General features: G+C 39.5%; 1 protein-coding gene across 1 annotated transcript in view; it reads right to left on the minus strand.

The window, feature by feature from the left end:
* Positions 1 to 6,570: 6,570 nt before the first annotated feature.
* The window catches only part of LOC306854417 (cell adhesion molecule 1-like), a 203,873-nt gene continuing 187,300 nt past the window's right edge, over positions 6,571 to 23,143 (minus strand). Inside the window, exon 9 of the mRNA XM_079392382.1 lies at positions 6,571 to 6,933. Coding sequence (XP_079248508.1) covers positions 6,929 to 6,933 — 5 coding nt within the window. The 3' untranslated portion in view covers positions 6,571 to 6,928. The remainder of the gene's footprint in view (positions 6,934 to 23,143) is intronic.

Here is a 23,143-nt window from a genome sequence, read left to right on the forward strand (position 1 = left end):
CATGGCAAGTGGAATCACAAAATCCTTTCTTACACACCTGCTACATTCCCCCCTGCTGACTTCAACTTGCACATGACAAAACAAAACAAAAAAAAATGTACAGCATAAAACATCAAAATGCTACAAAGTCCCCTAAGAAAAAAATAACAGGTACATGTAACCAATTTTGAAAGAACAAAAAGGGAAGTAAGGGGGGGTAATCTGTACCATAGTACCAAAAGATAATACTGTATGTCACATGAAACACTAAATACTCCAGTCGTAAGACCATTCTTTTCAGAATTAGAAATGTAAGAGGGTTGCAAATCCTCTAAACACCCACAGGAATAACATGCCTGTTACACATTACATACATTCAGTGATCATTTTTGCACAGCATTCCATAAGATCTTATCCACTTTTGGATCACCCTGAAATACTCTTCCTCAAGAGGTACCATAAATCACAGATATTTGAAACGTATCACAAATTTAATCCTCAAAAGATAATTTTGATACACCGAATCACTACAACCCAGACAAAACCTTCTGATGCATATTCTGAATCAGTCTAATGACTGGTTTAACCACCCTCCCACATCTGGTTCTGACTGTCAGTGACCCACCCTGACCGCAAGGTGCTTTGGGACATTGCTGCAAATGGTCAGTGGCTAAAGCATCAGTATGTACACCATCAGCCTGAACCATGTTCTTGTCATCGCCAGATTCGTCAGAAGTCAAAGACCTGCAGGCAGTCTTAATTGTCAGTCTACTGTTGTCTGCATCATGTGGTACAGTCAGGGAAGGAGGCTGGTCATCTACACTTAACTGGACAGAATCAGACTCAGATGGGCCAGCATCTTGGGAAACTGGGAGCTCAGACACCCACGACACAGTTCTTCCGTCCAATTCATCGACAGGTAAACTCAGCTCTACGTTTTCATTCACAGACAGACTTGATCTGCTTGAAGCGACACTCTCACAAGTTTCAACATCGGACACTTCGTTTCGTAGAGGCAGGAAGTTCACTGGCATAATGAGATTTCTATGAACAACTTTCTCAGTACCAGTCACATCGTTTCTGATTCTGAAGGTATGAACTTCACTGTTCATTCCGGTCACAATGTAGATATGACTCTCCCATCTATCAGCAGTTTTCTTCTTGCCACGCTCTCCCTTATTGGCCAGGAGTACTCTGTCGCCAACGTTCACTGGAGCACCTTTGAGCTTCTTATTGTACAGGTTTGCTTGCCTCTGCTGTTGTTTTGAAGCAGAGCATTGGGCCAGTTTCATAGCCTGTGAAAGATCTTCTCTGAAAGACTGCACATATTGATTATAGTCAACCACCTGTTCATCAAGCAGTGCAGAGTCAAACAGCATGTCGATGGGCAACCTAGGAGTTCTTCCAAACATCAGCTGGAATGGAGGAAAACCAGTTGTCTCATGAATTGTTGCATTATAACAGAAGGTGAGCGACTTCAACATCTGAGGCCATCTGTGCTTAGCTTTAGGTGGTAGAGCACGAATCATGTTGCCCAGTGTGCGGTTGAATCTCTCCACTGCGCCGTTACCCATAGGGTGGTAAGGAGTTGTATGGGATTTCTGAACACCAGCAAGCTGAAGCATTTCAGAAATTAATCTGCTTTCAAAACAGGCACCTTGATCTGAATGTACTCGCTCCGGAAAACCATAGATGCAGAAAAAGTTGTCCCACAGCTGTTTCGCAACCGCCTTCGCTGATTGGTTAGGACAGAGGTAAGCCTGTGAAAGCTTGGTAAAATGGTCTGTCACGACCAAGACATCTAGAGACTTATTAGATGAGTCTTCGGCAGACCAAAAATCTACGCAAACCAGCTCAAGAGGTCTTGATGTCCTGATACTCTCAAGCGGAGCTCTTGCGTCAGGCTCTGGTGACTTACTGACAACACATCTTCTGCAACATCGAACATACTCTTTCACCTCTTTTTCCATCCCTTGCCAGTAGAACCGACGTCTGGTGAGGTAAAGCGTCCTGCGTTGACCCTGGTGTCCAGCTTCATCATGTACTCCCTTAAGCACTTTATTTCGAAGGGCAGACGGTACAATAAACTGAAAAGTCTTATTCTTTGTGATGACATCCTTGGATACACGGTATAATAAGCCTACCCTCACTGACAGTTTGTTCCAGTGTCTCAGAAACCGAAGTACACTAGGCGATTCCTTGCTCCGCTCCCGCCTAGATGGCCTACGCTTGCGCTCCACAAAATGAAACACTCTGCTCAGAACAGGATCAGCATGTTGTAATTCCATCAGCTCCTGCCTTGACAGTACTGGATGCTCCAATAGCTGAGATGGAATTATTGACTCAATTAACTGCGGCAGCAGGTAAGCATATGGTCGAACATGATTGTCCTGTTGCCTACTGCAGTTTAAAATGGCCGAAACATCCTCCTGAGTGACAAAAGAGTTCTTATGGAAAGCAACATGATTTACTTCAAAATCCGAACTGGGCTTGTCTTGTGCTTGATTCTCGAAAGGGTGACATGACCAGCGGAACACATCTTGGACCTTCTCTGGGTTCACCACTTGAGACTCCTCCAAAAGAGCACCATAGGGCACTCTGGTAAGTCGATGGAACACACTGGGTCGCACAAACGGTTCACGGCTAAGGGCATCTGCAACTACATTCTTAGGCCCAGGAATGTATTTGATGTCAAAATTATATGGAGCAAGCTTTGCGACCCATCTTTGTTCGCACGCATCCAACTTGGGCTTCGTAAGAATGTAGGTCAGAGGGTTATTGTCCGTCCACACAGAGAACCGCTGACCCCTGAGCCAGTGACTAAATTTCTCACAGACTGCCCATTTGAGGGCAAAAAACTCCAACCTATGTGCTGGATATTTTGATTGGGCATAATTTAATGACTTGCTAGCAAAGGCTATGGGGCGAGCGACTTCATCCTCGGCCACCTGAGAAAGCACCGCCCCAAGTCCATTACTAGAAGCGTCAACAGACAGCAGAAAGGGTTTATCAAAATCTGGGTGAGCCAAAACAACCCTTTTCAGCAAAGCTTGTTTCAGGGCATAAAAGGCATCTCTACATTCCTGTGTCCAGTCCAATGATGTAAGCTTTCTGCCTGCCGTTGTACGCTTCTGGCCTTTGGCATGCCTCGGTTTCCTCATGCCTGATGTCAATGCAAAGAGGGGTCTGCCAATGCGAGAACAGCCTTCGATATACTGCTGGTAGAAAACCACCATGCCCAAGAATGACCTTATTTTTGTCTGTGACGGAACATCAGAACCATCTTCCATAAGATCCTGTTCAGTGATGTCAACAATAGCTCTGACCTTTTCAGGGTCTGTAGCAACACCCTCACTACTCACGATGTGTCCAAGGAACTTGACGGAAGGTTTCATGAAATGACATTTCTTTTGAGACAGTTTCAAATTGTGAGCCTGAAGTCTCTGGAAAACCATCTCTAATCGTTCCAAAGCAAGCTGTTCATCAGGGGCGAAAACGAGGATGTCATCAAGGTAACACAGCATGCTTGTGAAGTTCTGATCACCAAATATATTCATCATCATCCTCATGAACGTCGCAGGGCTATTGCATAGCCCCTGAGGAAGCCTGTTATACTCGTAGAGACCAAATGGCGTAGTGAAAGCAGTGAATCTCTTGTCATCCTCATGCACCTCCACATTATAATAACCCGATGTTAAGTCCATTGTGGAAAAGAATGCGTTACCACCCAAAGCTGCAAGTGCATCCGCTTGGTGTGGAAGAGGGTGTGCATCTTTAACGGTGCGTGCATTTAACCAGCGGAAGTCCGTGCACAGCCTCAGATCACCATTCCTCTTCCAGACTAGCACCAGAGGTGACGCATAATCACTCGCTGACTTTCTGATTATGTCACGCTCTTCCATGTCATCCAGGGCCTCACGCAGTTTCTCATAGTGTGAGGGTGACAATCTTCTGTATGGGAGTCTGAAAGGTTTAGTATCACTTAGGCAGATTCTATGAACAAAGCCTTTTGCCTTGCCACAGTCTAGTCCATGACGTGAAAATATTGACTCATACTTAACCAACAGATCAACCAACTTCCCTCTCCAGTAAGGTGTCAAAGAGTTTGAGTCAGTGTCGATATCTTGGAGCCCCAGGCTAGACAGCGATGAGCTAGCAAGACCATGCAGCATGCAGTGTAGTCTCTCCATTCCGCACAGTTTACTGCTGCAATTTTCCAGTCCTTCAGTGTTCACTTCATTACACTGCTGATCTTTCAGCTGTTGAACTGACATGTCAAGACAGTCAACATCAAAGTCTTCAAGCGCCATGCAGGTGTAAACATCAGCTAGCTTGCAGTTTCGTCTTAGACAGATAGGCTTGTTCGAAGGGTTGATAACTTTAACTGGAGTGCTGCCATCCCCCCATAAAGACACTACTATCCTGCCCACTAACACATTTCTTGGTGCAGTGCGCGCTGTGCTAGGCTCCACAACGACTGTACTGCCCGCAGAAAGGGTTTTGTCACTGAACAACTTTCCCCACACTATATGTTCTTTCATGGGCTCCAAAGTGACAGCATGCTTCAGTTTTACAGTGCCTACTTTTGTAGGGGGATCCGCTCCTTTCCATGACTCAACATTGCTCAAGAGTTGCATCAAAGCACTTGTATCAGGATCTTTGCCTCGTGAGTCAAATACCTTCCCCCAGAAATCACTGGATACTTTCATGTCATGAATGAGATGTTTTATGACATTACTTCCCAAAATTAGGTCAGCATTCTGCCCATCAACAATTAAGGCAGGTACAGAGAAGGAGCAGTTGAATACTTTCATCTGGACGTCACATACTCCCAGTGGGCTTGTTCTTTGACCACCACAGCCAATCAGTGTGAGCATTGTTGGGGCTACATCCCCTGAGGAAAGTACTTTTGCTTCAATGAGTTTGGACAGGGCTTGACAACTAATAGTACAGGCCATAGACCCACTGTCGAGCATTCCTCGAAGCAAAATATCCTGTACCAAGACATCAGTAAAGAACAAGTCATCATTGGTGTTAAGTCTTTGCACATTTTGAAAAATCACTCTCGTCTTGTCATCAACATTACTGCAAAAGTCAGAATAAACAGATTCCCAGTCAATATCCTCACTGTCAGGGGACATTACACTTGGCCCTCCACTAGTCCCCTCCTCATGTGGGCCATCTAGTTTCCCAGCTCATCAGAGTCAGGACTACCCTGTTGAACTTGTGGTTTGTTGGCAGTCCCTGCAGAACAAGCTGATGCTCTGTGGCCAGAGGCATGACAGTTAAAGCACAGACGGGTTATTCGACAGTGTGAAATAGTATCATGACTTGCATCACCACATAATTCGCATGCCGCATTTTGTTTAGGCACAACACTCCTTCCTTTATGCTGAGGTCTGAACACTCTTGTTGTCTGCTGACAAGATCCTTGATCCAAAACTCGTTCCAAAAGACTGATGATTCGACTCAAGGACTGATCCTGTGTAGACTGCTCAGTCACGTAGGGTGGAGGTACCCCAACAGCAGCTGTCTCTAAACCACGACTGTGAGAACACAAAACGTCTGTTGACTGAGCATGACATGCGATGCCATTCACATATGCATTAGACTTGCGTTGTTGAAACTTATCCTCCCTTTGATACTCATCCAGTCTAACCTGCACATCAGCTGCAGTCCATTCATGCAGCGGCTTACACTTAAATATAAGAGACAGTTCTGGATCGGGACAGTTCCGGATGAACATTACAGTAACTTCACGAAAGGGGTCATCTAGAGTTTTACCCTGTCTCTTCAGTCCTTCCCCAGCAATGTCAATAGCATTGTGCAGCCTAATCCAGTAGTCGAAAGGTTTCTCATTTTGCAAAGGCAAAGTGGCGTAAAAATCTGCCAAAGGCATGCACGAATACACTGCATCACTACAATGTTGTTTGAGCAGGTCAAAAACTGGCTTTGGACCCTTACTAAGGTCGATCAATGGGTTACTTCTCAGTCCAACCTTCACCACATCACGTGCTCTGCCCTGTAACTTAGTCAGCACTTCATCAGCTTGGTCCTTCAGCGGCACTTCACGTTTTCTCAAATACACTGCTACTGTTTCCACCCATTCATCCACAGAAATCTTCTCCTCCCTATCACCTCTGAAATATGGAGGTTCTTTAATATCATGCTTAACAATCAAGCTAACTTTTGACAGTTCACTCATATTGAAAGTTGAGTCACTTTGTTTGTTTTGGCCAAAACCCCCTGATTCAAGACAGGTAACAATGTTCTGGCCAATGCTACTGCCAATCTGTTTCACAATGTCATTAATCAGGCTCACGGGTACAGCGTTTAAATCAGAGAAATGTACAGAATCATCAGAGACTGCACGAGACTGAGACACAGTAGGTGTCTGCACATCAACACTTCTTGTGTGAATAGGGGTTGAGAAAAGTGGACCAATTTGATCAGCTCTATCCATCTTTGCATGGGCAAACCTCAGTACCCCTCTCCCTCGTCCCATACCGCTCTGACTATTAGAACCCTCCATATCAGAATCAACTATTCAAGTCACAATATTTCTTGCAATTGACTTTTTTTTTTTTTTTTACAATGTAATTCAGAATTTAAGTACTCACACTTCAAAATAGAATTTAAAGTCCTTTGAAAAATGAATTCAATTCAAGAATCAAAATATTTCAGTCCACTAAATATACCAGAAGTTTTAACGAATCAGGAATATCTCAGTTCACAGTTCATTTTCTAAAATGGCGAACCTCTCATCCACTCAATCACGTTTCTGCGATGCACTTGTTGGCCTATCACCCCGGTCACGCCTCCACTCGCGTGTTGCATCATTCCCACGAAGAGCGAAGCCACTGTCACGGCACCAGTTGTAGCGGTGTGTTTTCTGCGTTGTGTAGAAATCAAGGACGAAATACAGGAATTCTTGCCTTCATGTTCTCGTTTATTCTGGATAACACAAACGAACATGCATGAGGACTCGTGCAGCATATAAACCAGCGTGCGGCAGCAATGCACGACGCTGAGAAAGAGAGAATATTACACATAATACAAAAATAATAATAAATCAACGAAACACCTGAGCGTGCATCACAGAGGGATTTAAATCACAATCATACAAATATAATCATGTGAATTCATCTGTTACATGAAATAAGGCCTTAATTGAATCCCTGCAAAAACGTGTGCGACCTACCGCTGTGACTTCTCATACAGACTGGGAAGCAGCAAAGTGCGCCAACCCCCCAAGTCAGCATGGCGGCAGGAAACGCCAAATATGGTCATGGCAAGTGGAATCACAAAATCCTTTCTTACACACCTGCTACACATGCACACAAGCCCCATAGCATGAGCACAGCTATAGCCTCAGATTACCCCACCTCAGATGTGCTATAACCCACATTCACTGCCTGCTGAATGAGGGCAAGATGAAGACGGGAAAGGTCAGAGACTCAATGTAATGTCGACACATTTTACTTTTTAAACTCACTGTAATAAGTGCTAGAAATAAGGCTGAAGCCACAGGGATCATCTCAGTGGATTATTGTTGTCTCTGCGCTCCGTGTATAACTGGAGGATCTTCATAGATAATGTAAGCTGTTAGATTGTTGATCAGTGTTGTGGTGTAACTAACTAAAAAAAAGTAGTGAGTTAAGTGAAGGGAACTTCACTTTTCAAACGAATTACAGGCCTGCTGAAAGAGAAATATCCTACACCAGACTGGTTTGCTGGCTTTAGCTAGTTTAGGCTGAATATGGCTCATTTACCAGCATGCATGCATCCTAATTAAACCACTCAAAAATCTATCTCTGTAATATGTAAGATTTGTTTTTAGTGAATTAATTTATCCTATATGGTTACTTTGGTCCATATGTAATGTAAGTCTAAATTATTATAATAAATCAAGCCATTCTAATGAATCGATTCATCCTAAACTCTTACATTTGTAGCGCTGGAAAGTCTGATTCATTGTGATGAATCATGAATTGTTTCATGTTAAACTCAGAGTACTGAAAAGTCTGGTTCATTCGAATGTATCAATCCAAATGAATAGGTTCATCCTAAACTTTCTCATATGCTATAAATTCTGGTTGATTCTAATGAATCAATTAATTTTAAACGCTCTCATTCAGAGTGCTGGAAAGTCGGATTCATTGTAATGAGTATAATCATCCTAATGAATTTATTTATTCTAAACTCTCTCATAGACAGTACTGGAAAGTCTGATTCATTCTAATGAATAAATCAATCCCAATGAAATGATTCATATTAAACTCTGTCATACAAAGAGCTGAAAATCTAATTCATTCTAATGAACCAATGAGTCGATTCATCCCAAACCCTCATATATAAATGCTGGTTGAATCCAGTGAATAAATTCATACTAAATGCTCTCATAAATAGCGCTAGAAAGTCTGATTCATCCTAGTAAATGAACATTTTCATAGTAAATTAACATTCCAACATTAAATTAACATTTCCACAGTCAAGACAGACTATGTATTTTTAAAATAATGTAAAGATTTGTTAAATACTATAATAAATATTTGTGCACTATAAATTGCAGTCTGTTTCCTAGTTTTAGTAGTTAGTGAAACACCCTAATTAATATCCTTAATGTATGTAGTTTACATTTTTAAATTAAATAATTTTATGCTAATTATATAATCGAGAAATTGTCATTTTAAACATAATATTTCCCCCAAAGCTTCAATATCCTAAGCTACTTTTTGGGCAACTTGTAATTTAGTACCGTTTCAAAAGAGTAGTTCGACTTTAGATGAACTACTTGAATTTATGAGTAGTTTGCAGTTTGACAAGCTGTAATTTCAAAGTGTCTTCTCCAACACTGTTGTTAATGCAGGGAAACACAAAACTGATCAACAGTAGTGCTCATGAACACAAGTGTACGTTATTTGCTTGTCATTATGCTGAAAAGATTAATTTACGGTTTGCAATTGAGCTAAATTAAAAAGACAAAACTGAATGGGTGAATATTTTGGAATACAATGCAATTCTAATTATCTAAAACATTGAAGCACATGCAAGACAACAAACACCTGCTCAACTCAATTTGCTTTTGAAATCTCTCTCATGGGTTCATCTCATTAACACACAATTACCTCTCAAACAAAGCAAGACAATGGCACACAGCGAAGAGTTCAGTGCTCCTCTTCTCACATTCACAATGGAGAAAAAAATTGTTCATCTCACATCAGCTAATGCTTGAAACAATTCTGTCAGTTTTGGTTTGATTTCAGATAACGCTTGATTCATCCCAGCTGCAGACTGCGGTGGTCTGTGTCGTGAAGTAAAGTGTCATTTTTCATTGATGTGCCGTGTGAGTAGTGTTTTATTATGGCAGAATTCTGACAGTAGAGTGATAGAAAGGGAACTAAACATTGACACTGACATTGTCACAGGAGAGCGATGAGTACATTCATCCTCCATTGATTCTCTGCAGTTGCGTTCCCTCTGGAGGCTATAGACACTTCTGCGGGAACCTCTTCAACAACAAGAAAAAACTTCTCCAATAACTGATGAAATCCCTCTTTGCTCACTCTCATAGCATGCAGCGTTGTGTCAACTGTAGAGTCAATTTAAACCAAATTTTACTGAAAATATTTAAACAATTAAATTGGCATGTGGTCCAGACTGATTTGGGTTTGACCAGCATGCTTTTTTTCTGAAGCTGATTGGACAAAGAAAGTTAAATCCAACATGGAATCCAATTTACAGTATGTTTTTGTGTTATTGTGAAAATGTAATGTCAAATGTCTAATCAAAACATTATAACTAGCTCTATCTTTCGCAATTAAGTATTAAATATTGTGTAGAATGTAAGGGCATCTGAGTTCAAATCCTATATGCAGTCTGTATGTGTGTGTGTGTGTGTGTGTGTGTTTGTATAATATAATATATGTATAAACCAAGCAAAATACCCACTGAATATTTTCATTGTATGGAGACAAAAACAGATTTGACATTTTCATAATAACTCTGTTTGCATTCCATGAGGAAAAAAGTCATCCTACCCATAAAAAATAATAAATATTACCCTCAAAAACCCTCATAAAAAAATAATAAATATTATTTATTATAAAACTTTGCAAAAGCCATTTTCACATAAAGCTGACATTTAAATGGATATATAATATATATATCATTAAAAGCTAAAACTCCTCTGCGTTCTTGCATTGACAAATGAATCTTGTAAATAGCTAATACATACATTTATTTATTTCGCTTTTTGAAAGTGCATTTTTAGATAGGCATCCTGAGCGTCAGGGGTTTCGCGTTGACTTTAAGAAGCCTGCCGAGGACACCCAAAACACAACATTTACATGAGTTTATTGTTCTGAGCAGATGCTTTCTCACCAAGGTGACCTACAACAAACAATACGGCACTAACGCAACAATATAATTCACACCGAAATTGGCGAGGTAAACACCAACCAAAATCTCCCTCCTCTTCTTTCTTGACAATTTAAAGTCATTTCTTTGTAACAGGTGACTCCATCAAACTACGTTCTCTTCCTCCGCTACTGCACTCCTAATGCCTAAAACCGCATTGTATTTCACCAGACGGCAAAATTACTCTTGACAGAGAGCAAAGACCTAAATGAACACATAAACAAATAAGAAGTATACGAGGGGAATGCGAAGAGGGTTTGGTGCGCTCTCGAGTCATGATGACATCTCATGGGAGATGATGGGGGTTGTAAGCTGTGCTGGCACTCAGGTGAACACTGCCAAACGGGACTAAATTACAGTCCAGGCGCACTGACTTGACTCCGTGCCATGAATTACTCATCTTCCATCCATTTGCACCCGGCACTCATTTGCTCTCGTGCAGCATATGTGCTCCATGTCTGAGTGGCTCGCAGACAGTCGTGGCCTCAGCCGCTAGGTTTGCTGCTCCCCCTCGGCAGACAGGCGTAATTAAAACCACACTGCTAAATGGGAGCTCAAATGGTCGCAACCTGTTTGTAACGGCGGAACAAGTTTCACTGAAAATTAATCACCTGAGAGAAAGCCAAACTGTGCTATGATGAAGCTGAAAGCACTTCGGTTAAACCGCACTGGTACTTGGCCATGTCTAATGTGACTAGTTATGGCATTAACCAACCCTCTTATGCAGATGGATAACTTGCAGATGGTCGCTTTCCTTTATCTTATTTCGGCAGTGTATTTTGGAATGTTGCAAGCTGGACTCGAACCTGTATCTTCCACATGAGCATCATGGCTCAATGTCCATGACTCAACTCTTTAAACATATTGTTTACACTATACTATTATTTTCTAAACAAAAGTACATTTTAAGTAATAACAGATGACGTATGTGATGAACCGGATTTGGATTGTAATTTTGAGAGTGACTATTTTCATGTGCTTTTTAATTGTAATAATATGTGTATCAGACGGAATTAATGATATTGAGGATCATACCTGACATGACGCTGCTACTAGGTTGCCCGTTCTGAGCAGTTTTTGTGATTGGACTCGCTTCAGGATTTCATTGTCGGATAGGATGCCAGCAGTGCTTGAACCACCAACTGTTATTTTACCCAGAAAGTTGGCAAGAAGGTATAAATTGATAATGAAGTGCACTAGGCAGCACAGGGAGAAATTTAGCTTACAGTATTCAACGAAGGTCAAAATGAATAAGGAAAAACAATGTGAAAAAATAATATACCTGCAATCATAGACTTTCCTATCCAGATGGGAATAGATTCCTTACGAGTAAGAACAGTAAGTAATTTGCTCTGTAAGTAATTTAACAGTTTGCTCTGTTACTTTCACCATTGTGTGAGAAAAATACTGACATGTTTGATTCAGATTTGATTTAAAATCATCAAGTATGTCTGTGAAATATATTAACTAGTGTTGTTATAGTTAGCTAAAACTAATTGAAATAAAGCTGAAATGAAATAAAACTAAATATAAATATTTAATGAAACTTAAAATAAAAAAATTATTTGAAGTTTGCCTTGGGAGCTAACTGAAATAAAAATAATAAAAACAATGACAAAATTAACATGAAATCACATAACAATTGAAAAATAATTACTAAAACTTAAACTAAAATTAAAAGTGAAAATATAAATTATTCATGAAAACTTTAATTGAATATAAACAATATTAAAATAACAATTGTATTAAGATCCGGTTCGAATAGGGTTAAAGATTAACATCAGCAAATATTTATCACTGTCATTCTTATATAACTTCACTTCCTTTACTAGACTGTAAATTAAACACTATGTTTAAGAATAAGCCTTAAATATGTTTTAGCAAATCCCTTTACTAATAGTACATATGGATGATATCTTAATTTCTCCCAAGAGAACTGTACTCACAAATCCCATGACACATGTTAGCTTTCTGAGCGGAAACGACTTCTGGAGGCTTTTAAAATGCACCGAATACATTAAAAGAGTCTGCTGTGTAAACACTGTATATATAATGCACTATCTAGTTATACTTTGGAGATCCAGAATAATCTTCTGCACTTTAATTACCTGAAATGCTAAATTAAATGCATGACACCCAAACATCTGCTACCAGACAGAGCTACCTGCAGGCTCGAAAAAAAACTGTGAATAAACTGAATTGGCATAGAGAATGTTGCTAATCAGATCCATGTGTCAGTAGCGACTCACAGTCTGGACTGTTATAAAAAGAAAACATAACTAGGAAAGGATCACACAGCAACTTCCTGAGGACAAAGAAGAGAGACTGTTTACCTTAGCCGAGGGTTCACCATTATCCATCATCAGTGTATCTCAAAATCACAACTTTCCTGTCTAGAAATTAGTTTCCGCCTCACCTGAGGGATCTAAATCCCTATCTGCAGGAAATCTGCTCGGACTAGAAATAGACAGCCGGAGCAGAAGCTGTGAGGTGAGGTCCCAGAATTGGGTTTTGTAAAAGCACCGGGGATTTGATCTATCTGTCTGGTTGAAGCCAATGTCCTCAGAGCACAGGTGATTGGTCTCTCTGGGGCAAAAGAAAAGAGCTCCAACTTTGTTTGAGTATTAAACACAGGACAAAAGCCTGTCTGAATCGTGCGCTCGCTGAGCCCTGGGGCTTTCTGGGAAATGAAATAAAGAAATTGTAGAGGCAGGTACTGCAAAAGATGTTTGGTTCCTGAGATGTTTAAATTACTAAGTGTACTTCACCATGGCATTTGCTCCTCCTCCATAGAAAACCATATTTAGGCCTTGAACGGTTGCCTGCTGCCTGTTGCAAGGCTACACAGTTATGGATTGAAAATAAAACACTTATCAAAAAAGAGCAAAGTGCACTTGGGGTGCGAAAGCATAAACTGCGAGAATGAAAGGCTAAATGTCTCACGTAGCAGTGACAAAACCGAAAGGAGGGTGTGCTGTTTGACACCGGTAAAGAAACCTCAATTAAAATCAAGTATGCAGAGGCTTCAAAGAATAGAGTGTTACTCACACACAAAACATTACTGTGCTAAAATGACAGTGCAGTGAACCTTAAAAAACGCTCATCTGTTTATATATTCATTAAATAGTATATATATATATACGTGTGTGTCTTTGTGTGCGCGCACCTTAAATATTTTATATAAATCATTTTTTTGAACAATCATTTTGTTATTAGATCATATATTAATAGATATGAATATATGATATTTCTAGAAACTATATTATATGCATGTTAAAGAATAATTCATATATTGAACAAAGCAAAACAAATCTGTCTGTCTGGTCACATATGACCACAACATCCAAAATAATGAAATTCTTCTGTTGTGTTGATTTTTTTGGAATTTAAATTAAATTAATCTTCCTGTCATTCCAATTCAACATCCTGTAGCAATTCATTTCAAGTTTACATTTATGAAAGCAAAGGATGTCATTTATTAAATTCAGAATTTTCACTACCACTGATTTCTTATTTTTCACTCATGTATATATTCAGATGATAATAAAAGGCCTAAAACTCACTGAAGCCTGTGATTCGAAATGTGGCCTCCTACAGCTCACCATTATGCATGAAGGGAAATTACAAGACGTGATAATCGCTTATCTTCCCCGTACACAACAAACTTGAAGAATTTCGAAACACGATCGTGCACGTGCACTCGAGGTGGCCCTTTTTTCCCTGTGAACGCATTGCGTCTTCTCATCAGCCCCTGATGGCAGTTCATTCGCCCATTATTTCCCCCACTGAAAGAACGAGTTTTCTGTACTGAATTGATTCACGGGGCTTTCATCTCAGCGTGTTTAAGCAAAGTAACATTCTTGCACATGTATGACTGCGGCATGACGGTAGACTATGATATTAATGTGGGCTATGAGAGCGGACATGAAAGAGCAGGAGCAGCAGGAGCGCAGAGCTGGCTCAGATCTATGCGGGAGGGGTAGCGGCTCTGAGCATGCTGGGCTGTCTGGGCTCATGAGGAGGGCAGAGGAGGGCAGAGGCAGGCAGGAGGAAAGAGCGTGCAGAACGAGATGAGATGAAAATAAACAGGACAAACAACAAACACAGACTGGGCAAAGCCCACTGATGCACTGAAACAACACGATGCAACTTCACAAACACAAGTGTATAAAGGTTTAGGGTAGGGGACTGGGAGGGGGTGAGATGAGCTTGGTGGTCTGCTCGGCTGCATGGACGTCCAGCCCAAAAGAGGCCACTCAATGTCAATATAAACACAGAAACACAGGCATGTTTGAAATGCAATTTAGCATTCTGCATGCTGCGCTACATAGAATGTGAAATAATGCACATTACAGAACAAAATATTTCGCCAACTTAAAACACACTTCACAACCTCCTTCCATAATATGATTGAAAAAGGATATGCAACTAGAAAGAAAAAATATAGAGGAAAATTATGTGTTTGGATTAGGGTTGTCAATTGATTTATTTTTTTTTTTAATCGCGTGATTGCCATGAGTTAACTTGTGATTAATCGCAACTTAATCACACATTTTTATTTGTTCTAAATGTACCTTAAATTAATACCTTTTAAGTTTTTAATACCCTAATCAACATGGGTATGGACAAATATGGATGCTTTATGCAAATGTATGTTTATTATTATTGAAACCATAGTCAACATAGAGCATGAAGACTAGACATGTTTCAAAGGTCATAGATGTTTTTCAAATAACTTTTTCATGTCTATTATGAAAGATAGAAATACCAGGTTCCCATTACGCCTCTTTCTTTGCACTGAGCAATTTACAATTTTGTAGGACAGGGCAGCTCACCTCTGAACATGCAAAATGTACATTTATTATTTATTATTAGATTTGTTTGCCTCTCTCTGCCCACATACTGTATTTTGATGAAGCTAAATTCTCAATAAAACTGTTTTTATTTATATATTTTACTGTTTCTGTTGTCAGACAACGGAATGAATATGAAATAGTGACTGAAACGTGACCCATAAGACTAGGCTACATAACCAGCTCTCCCTTCCAGGATGTTAATCTGCACAAAAATCCTGATAATCGAGCTGTCGTCTGATACAATCAAATACACATAAGATAATGACAATAGCTGTGCTGTGATTTCGGCTATACTTGCATGTAAAATTAGAGAAGCATCATAATAGCTGAGTTTAACTGAAAGCGCTGCTCCTCTCCGTCGTTTGCTGAACAGAGCAGACGCACAGAGAGAGAGAGAAAGGGGTGTGTGCGCACGCTGGGACAGCAAGACCTCGCACGGCAGTACCAGCGAGTCTCATAAACTAAATAGGGTTTGGGCAAACCCTGAAGATTTGTCGCTAGGCGCTGTTTTGAAGAGAGGGGAAAAAAGTTTCTAAAGGGGTCTGCAAAGTCGTTAAGTCTGTAACACTGTGCATCTCCATTTCTCCAACTACAGGCTAGGCCATGGGTCAAACAGAAAATGCACGCTGCGTTACAGTTTTTCTCAGTCGCTTTGGTACATTTCTCAAATCATCCTTGACATTTGCAAAATAGTAAGTGCATTTCTCAAAATAACTCTACAAATTTACAAATAGCAAAACACCATGGATTACCTGCAAAAGCCAGTCTCTTGCTCAAAAGTTCTTATTTCATCTCTCAAAAATAAATATCTGTCAATGAACATGTCAGTGCCATCAGAATGACAAGTCCTTGTGTTATTGTATACGGATAAGACAGTCAAATTGCTTAGTCATGTTGTCAATATAACAGTGTACTCTGGAGGGATGTTCTGATGTAAACTATGGCAACAGTTTGGATGACAATTACTGTACTGAAATCCAGAAGGCTGCACATCTTATGTATGCCATATTTCCTTTCAAAAGTACAAATTTACTGTAAAATTTACACATTACTGTATGTGGGATATTGAATGAAAGAGACTGCTTCAAAATGTTTCAATTATTGAGGATATGGCCGATCTCCCAATTTTTAGCTGCACCCTTCAGCCATTGTAAGGCCATGATTGACAACATTATTTAATCTGATATGCACCTCTGTCCTTGGCCTCTTCTTCCTCTTCCTCTGTTTTGCCTCTGTACAGTTCCATGCATCCTTACTCCTCGTCTTCCTCTCGGCTGTTGTCCCTGATTGTTTTCTGGATATTCATCCATCATCAGAATTTGTAACTTTTGTGTTGTCCTCTGTCTATACATGCTTTCCAATTGAAGGGTCATGAAATGCACCTTTGAGCTATTTCAGAGAATTTGTTTATAATTGGTTGATCTATATTCTCTTCATTAGTGAGAGTCAAGATTCAGTTGCACAATTCATGGCAAATTTACAAAAAGTCTAATAGAGATGTGTAGAAAATATGCTTGACAGTTTATGACAACTAGATCAACCATTTTGCATTTAATGACTTGATGAACTAATGACTAGATGTTTTGAGGGGTAAGGCAATAGCACAGAGATCTATATAATACATTTTGAGCAACATGACAATAGCAACTGATAATGTAGGAAACAGCAGACAAATGTACATAATCATTTGCATGAATGTACCAAAGCATTTGCAACTTGTTCAAAGAAATGAGAAACTGCTTTTTTGATGTGCACAAGTGACACAATGAGGTGAAGATTGAACGGGTCGTTTTGAAAATTTCAATTCTGATCTGAGAAATGTACCAAAGTGATTGAGAAAAACTGTAATGAAATTAGTGCCGTTAAAATGAAATGCATTAACTATTTTGATTAGATGGATAGAACAACAGAATGATAGATACGTACATAGAAAACAGAGTGATACAGTATATCAATAGAATGCAAGATGATAGATAGATACATAGACAGATATAGATAGATAAATAGACAGACAGACAGACAGACAGACAGACAGATAGACAGATAGATAGATAGATAGATAGATAGATAGATAGATAGATAGATAGATAGATAGATAGATAGATAGATAGATAGATAGATAGATAGATAGATAGATGCAATAAATGTAGTAGCATAGATCATCTGGGTATGTTTTTTGAATATGGAAAATGTACATACTGTGCTGCATCTATTATGTTTACACACACACTAGAAACAGTATGGCCAGGTTTCACAGACAGGGTTTAGAGTAAACCAGGATTAGATCAAAGATCAATTAGGACATTTAAGCAATTTTTATGAACGTGCGTAGAAAAACAAATTACTGCTGTGCATCTTGACACAAAACAAAGGCGCTGATATATTTTTATATTTTAAGATCAGTCAGTGCAAGTTTCTTTCAGTTGAAACAACTCAGACTTACATTTTAGTCTAGGATTAGGCTTATGCCTTGTCTAACCGGGGGTAAGAGTAGTACTTTCTATTCTATAGCCTAGTTTCTGCAGAACATGTATCATTTAATGAGAGCATTGGAGAGTAAAATCCAAACGAAGGCTTTTTAACCATCACTCTGCATGCAGTAATCACAGTGGATTCAGTTCTGAAAGAGGCTGCACGGTTTGTGGCATTTTTTGTGTTTGATGCCGTTCTTTGTTCTCCAAAAATCAACAGAGGAAACTTCTCTGAGGAGCTCATATGGGGTGACCAAAGGCAACATCTGGTACAGTGTTTTCACATCTGATTAGTACAACTGCATCTTGAGGGATTTACTCTATGTGGGTATTGTGAAGCTTAATGTGTGACACCATGCTGTTATAATGAATGACGCCTGATAATGAGCCACAAAAAAAAAAAATATATATTTAATAGACGCGGCCTTGTCTAAAGCCAAGTGCACACTGTGTGACTTTTTTTTTCTGTCCTTTGTGTTTGTTGCTTGTCAGACTGTACGATATGAGTCTGGTGAGATTTTGGGTAGAAGCCAAAGCAGACTGTGCGACATCAGCCCTCTTGTATGTCAGTCTTAGGGCTTTAGTCACAATTGACAGGGTTGACTGGCCGTTTTACTTTATCAACTGTGTCACATTCTGATACTTCTCAAGCAAGCCATTGTGTTAATGTTTAAATCTGTCATGGCTTGATGAAAGAGTTAATTTGTGGGCTGCTTACTCTTCAAAGCAAACTCAAACTATTTGTAATACTACGATTAAAACGGTAAGGGAACGATATATAAGCAGATAATTACATTGCATGTCATACAGACAAGCTAGCATCAATGTTCATTACATGGTCAGAACTTCATTTCGCTGCAAGATTTATTACAGTTAATCACATTAGTTCATTAGGGCTTTTCATGTGTAGTCAAATTAATGAGTAAATGACTCTTTTAAACCAGCTCTTTTGAATCAGAACATATTTTAATAAAGAACATGATTTAATAAATCTTTCAAGATGACCCATATTTTCCGAGGGATCCTTTAATGATCGAACTAGTTGAATCCATCAGAATGTTTACTAAATAAACATCATGTTATCATTACCCTCAGTGATGGAATATTTTAATAAAATACATTAAAAAAAATTTAACTGCATATGAAGAGTTAATTTGCAAAAACCGATAAATGCCACTTTAAAAAAAAATGAATTGAGTGCCGTGCATTATTCTCCACATTTAGCGCGATCTGAACCCTAAACACGTTTTATCAAAAAAGCTGGTATTGTCCACTTTGAAGGCATCACGAGTTCACATTTTATTGCAGTAGCCAACAAGCGCCCGTTTTGTTTGTGAACAGAAGCCGATAAGTCCATTTTAGCGAATCAGCGTGCTGTATTCAGGTCAGGTGACAAGGCTGCTAGTCACTTTAAAAAGACTAACTAAGAGGAGTTTCGTAAAAGCTGACTAAAAATGATTGAGGTTGAATAATTTCCACGAACTTGATGCACCTGTGATATCTTCTTCAGGGCGTAAAGGAAAATAAAAGCTGGACCTTTTTCACAATACCTTGGAAAAGAAGCACGTTACAATGGTGAGGGAAAAGCTGCTCTTTGTATTGCGTGTAATCACAACTATACAGTCTTAAAAAACAAAACAAAAAAAAACATGCAGTCTATGATCACAACAACAACATTTGTCAGGTGTCTACATTGTCATCTGAGGAGATTACAAAGATTAAACAAGTGTTTTTGTTAACTCTGAAACAAGATGTGGAGTGTTAGTTATCTGCTTTTGCTATAAAACAAACTTTTAATATATATTACAAAAAACACTTTCAATGAACTTTAATTTTGTAAGTTACCTGTATTTGTTTGAGTTATTATTACTTAATCAAAACAACCTAACTGCAGTTTGATTGATATTACTTGGAATGCAAAAAAAAAAAAAAAAAAACATGATTTCTGAAAATAAACTGTTAATAAAATGTAAATCTGTTTTTGCAAATGAACTCTTCCTATAATTAAGTGTTAGAAGGTTCACTGTATAATTAAAAACATTCGCTGAGATTTATTTCATGTGTAAGCAAAACATACACATTATAATTAATTATAATTGATTATAACTGAAATGTGTAAATATCTGAATCAGAACCTAATCAAATTGAATCGTAACGGAATTGAGAGCTTGTGAATTAGGGCTGAATGATATATCGTTATCGTATCTATATCGAGATATGAACTTTCAAGATATTACTATCGAAAAAAGCAACGATATAGACGATATAGATTTCCCCTCTCCGCGCTGGCCCCGCCCTGCATACAACTCTGGCAGTCACACAACGAACATCAGTTTTACGAGTGCCCTTGAATGCACCGCTGAGGTCCCTATTCGACCGCAAACTTGTATGGTATAGCTCTGGAAATTCAGACACACAGAGAATCAGCTGTTCATCCATTTTGAGTTCGGCGCTTGTTTGGATGCCCCGTTTCTATTGGCCGCGCGGGGAAACGTCACAGAGCGCAGCGGCAAAAGTTTAACTATTTTGAACTTTGACCGCGGCGCCCGCGCAAGCTCGCCGCTGGTGCGCTCCGCTGCGCGTGCGCTTTGGTCGGCGCAGCAACCGCCCTCGCGCAGCGCAAGCCATTGAAATGAATGGGTTTCATAGCGCAGCGCAGCGCATGCCGCGTCCTGTGTGTGAAAGGGCCTTTACGCCGTACGAGTCGACGTCCACCAGTGAGTTCTTAAAAATAAAACTACACTTTCCAAATTTTTTTGTATTATGATGTTTTTATTTTTCTGAGAAATGCTTGGTTTTCACCGAACCCGTAGTCATATCGTATCGTATCGATATCGAGATATCTGGCATGAAAATCGAGATATGAAATTTTGTCCATATCGTTCAGCCCTATTGTGAATCAAATCAAAACATACAGCACAACCAGTTTAGACTCATTCATGAACAAATGATTTAATGAATCATTCAGAAAGATTCATAGATTAACCTTTTGAATCAGTCTGATGGATTCTTCTCTGAATGAAGTCAATGAATCAATCAGAGCCATTACTGAAGTTATAATTACTTTCAGTAATAGAGTATTTTGATCAAATACATTATTAGTTAACGTATAATATCAGAAATGCAATTTAAAGTTTACTTAATTTGGTTCAATGAGCAGTTTTTGGTTTAATCTGTTAAACAGCAATTTAATGCATTGTTTGGGCCCTGTTGTTAACTTCTGAAAACTAGTTAATTAGTTAAACGTAAAGGTTCATTGAATAATTAAAAAAATTGTCTGAGAGATAATTTTTTTCTCTATGTAAGCAAGATTAACTATAATTCATTATAATTTATGTATGCACAAAAGAATCAGAATCAAATCGGAAATAATCAGATTAACAGAATCGAAAGACTAGCCTGTCCTACAATTTATCGCAATTAAAAGCCTTTATTTATTCATCGGTTAGGGTGTCACGATCAAAGGCTGCCTATTCTGCCATCGTTTTATGAATCCCACAGTTTGTCTCCAAAACTGTACAGTGTGCATCGGGCTTAAGTCAGCTAAGGAGCCAAAAGCTTACATATTATAAATGCAGCTGACAACAATGATAGAAAACAAGATACTCTGTGCCTCCAGTCAACAAACAGTAAGAAAGGTCTAAAATTAGCCCATCCTGGCATTGTGTTGTGAAAGAAGATCGTAAGGTGGGAAGGAACGCAGTACATTCGCGGTGACAAATTATATCACAACCGAAGCTGGAGAGCTTGTTTTAAGACTAATAATACACAAAGTCTTCATTGTGCTATTTGGCCGGCAGCAACTCCATCATTCCCACGCAGAGCTGCATAAATGACGCTCAGCAGACAGATCCATGAGCCCAGCACCCTCCACTTTACCTGCAGGCACTGTGAGCTCAGTCAGGACATATTGGATAGGCCTTGAAAAATTTCTGAGGAGGAACTCATTATATAGGAAAACATTGCTGATGCCTACATATGGAGCAAGGACACATCATCTTTTGTCTGTTCAAAAGGGTTTTAAAGCAAATCTGGTAACCTTTAAAAGTCTGCGTCATCCTGCCGCAAAAAACAAAGCTTCTGAAAGTGACTGAGTCAACAATCGGATGCGTCCGGCTGCCTGTCTCCACGTTCCGCTCTTAATTGGATTGTTTGGGAGATTCATGGAGGAGATTTCTAGGACAGGGAAGTTTGAGGTGGCGATACCGGATAACGAGAGGAGAAAAACATCTACAGATGCTGATGAGCATGTGCATTCATATCTAGCAGCAGTTTTCTGCTCTAACTTGAGACGCCATCTTATAAAATATAGACCTGCCCTGCAGCGCACCTGATCTAGAGCTCAGCTGTCTTCATTGTTTTATATTTCATCTTTACCCAGCAGGGCGTCTATATATCCAGTTGGATGGTACACTTTTTGCCCTTTCACGAAAACCAGCTTTGCACACACTTGCACCTATCAATCAATCTCTGATCCATGGCAGATTCAATCCCCTCGAAATCAAATAATGCTGACCGACCTCTCATACTCAGACTAAACTTGCAGGCCTGGTCATTGATGTAGCTCAAATCTTGAGAGACCCTCCCACAAGAGTGGGATGTCAAGAACAAGTGTGGGTGCAGTACCTGATGGAGTTCTGTTATTTTGGGCAGTTTAGTAAAGACAAAATATAACTGCACTCTTACTGAAGCATTTCATTATTACCAACGTTTCAGCAATTTTGGGCAAGATACATATCGATTGCATTATATTTACAGTCAGGTCCATAAATATTGGGACATCGACACAATTCTAACATTTTTGGCTCTATACACCACTACAATGGATTTCAAATGAAACGAACAAGATGTGCTTTAACTGCAGACTGTCAGCTTTAATTTGAGGGTATTTACACCCAAATCAGGTGAATGTGTAGGAATTACAACAGTTAGCATATGTGCCTCCCACTTGTTAAGGGACCAAAAGTAATGGGACAATTGGCTTCTCAGCTGTTCCATGGCCAGGTGTGTGTTATTCCCTCATTATCCCAATTACAATGAGCAGATAAAAGGTCCAGAGTTAATTTCAGGTGTGCTATTTGCATTTGGAATCTGTTGCTGTCAACTGTCAAGATGAGATCCAAAGAGCTGTCACTATCAGTGAAGCAAGCCATCATTAGGCTCAAAAAACAAAACAAACCCATCAGAGAGATAGCAAAAACATTAGGCGTGGCCAAAACAACTGTTTGGAACATTCTTAAAAAGAAGGAACGCACCGGTGAGCTCAGCAACACCAAAAGACCCGGAAGACCACGGAAAACAACTGCAGTGGATGACCGAATAATTCTTTCCCTGGTGAAGAAAACACCCTTCACAACAGTTGGCCAGATCAAGAACACTCTCCAGGAGGTAGGTGTATGTGTGTCAAAGTCAACAATC

Source organism: Barbus barbus, assembly GCF_936440315.1.
Source record: "Barbus barbus genome assembly, chromosome: 34".
Taxonomy (NCBI): Eukaryota; Metazoa; Chordata; class Actinopteri; order Cypriniformes; family Cyprinidae; genus Barbus; species Barbus barbus.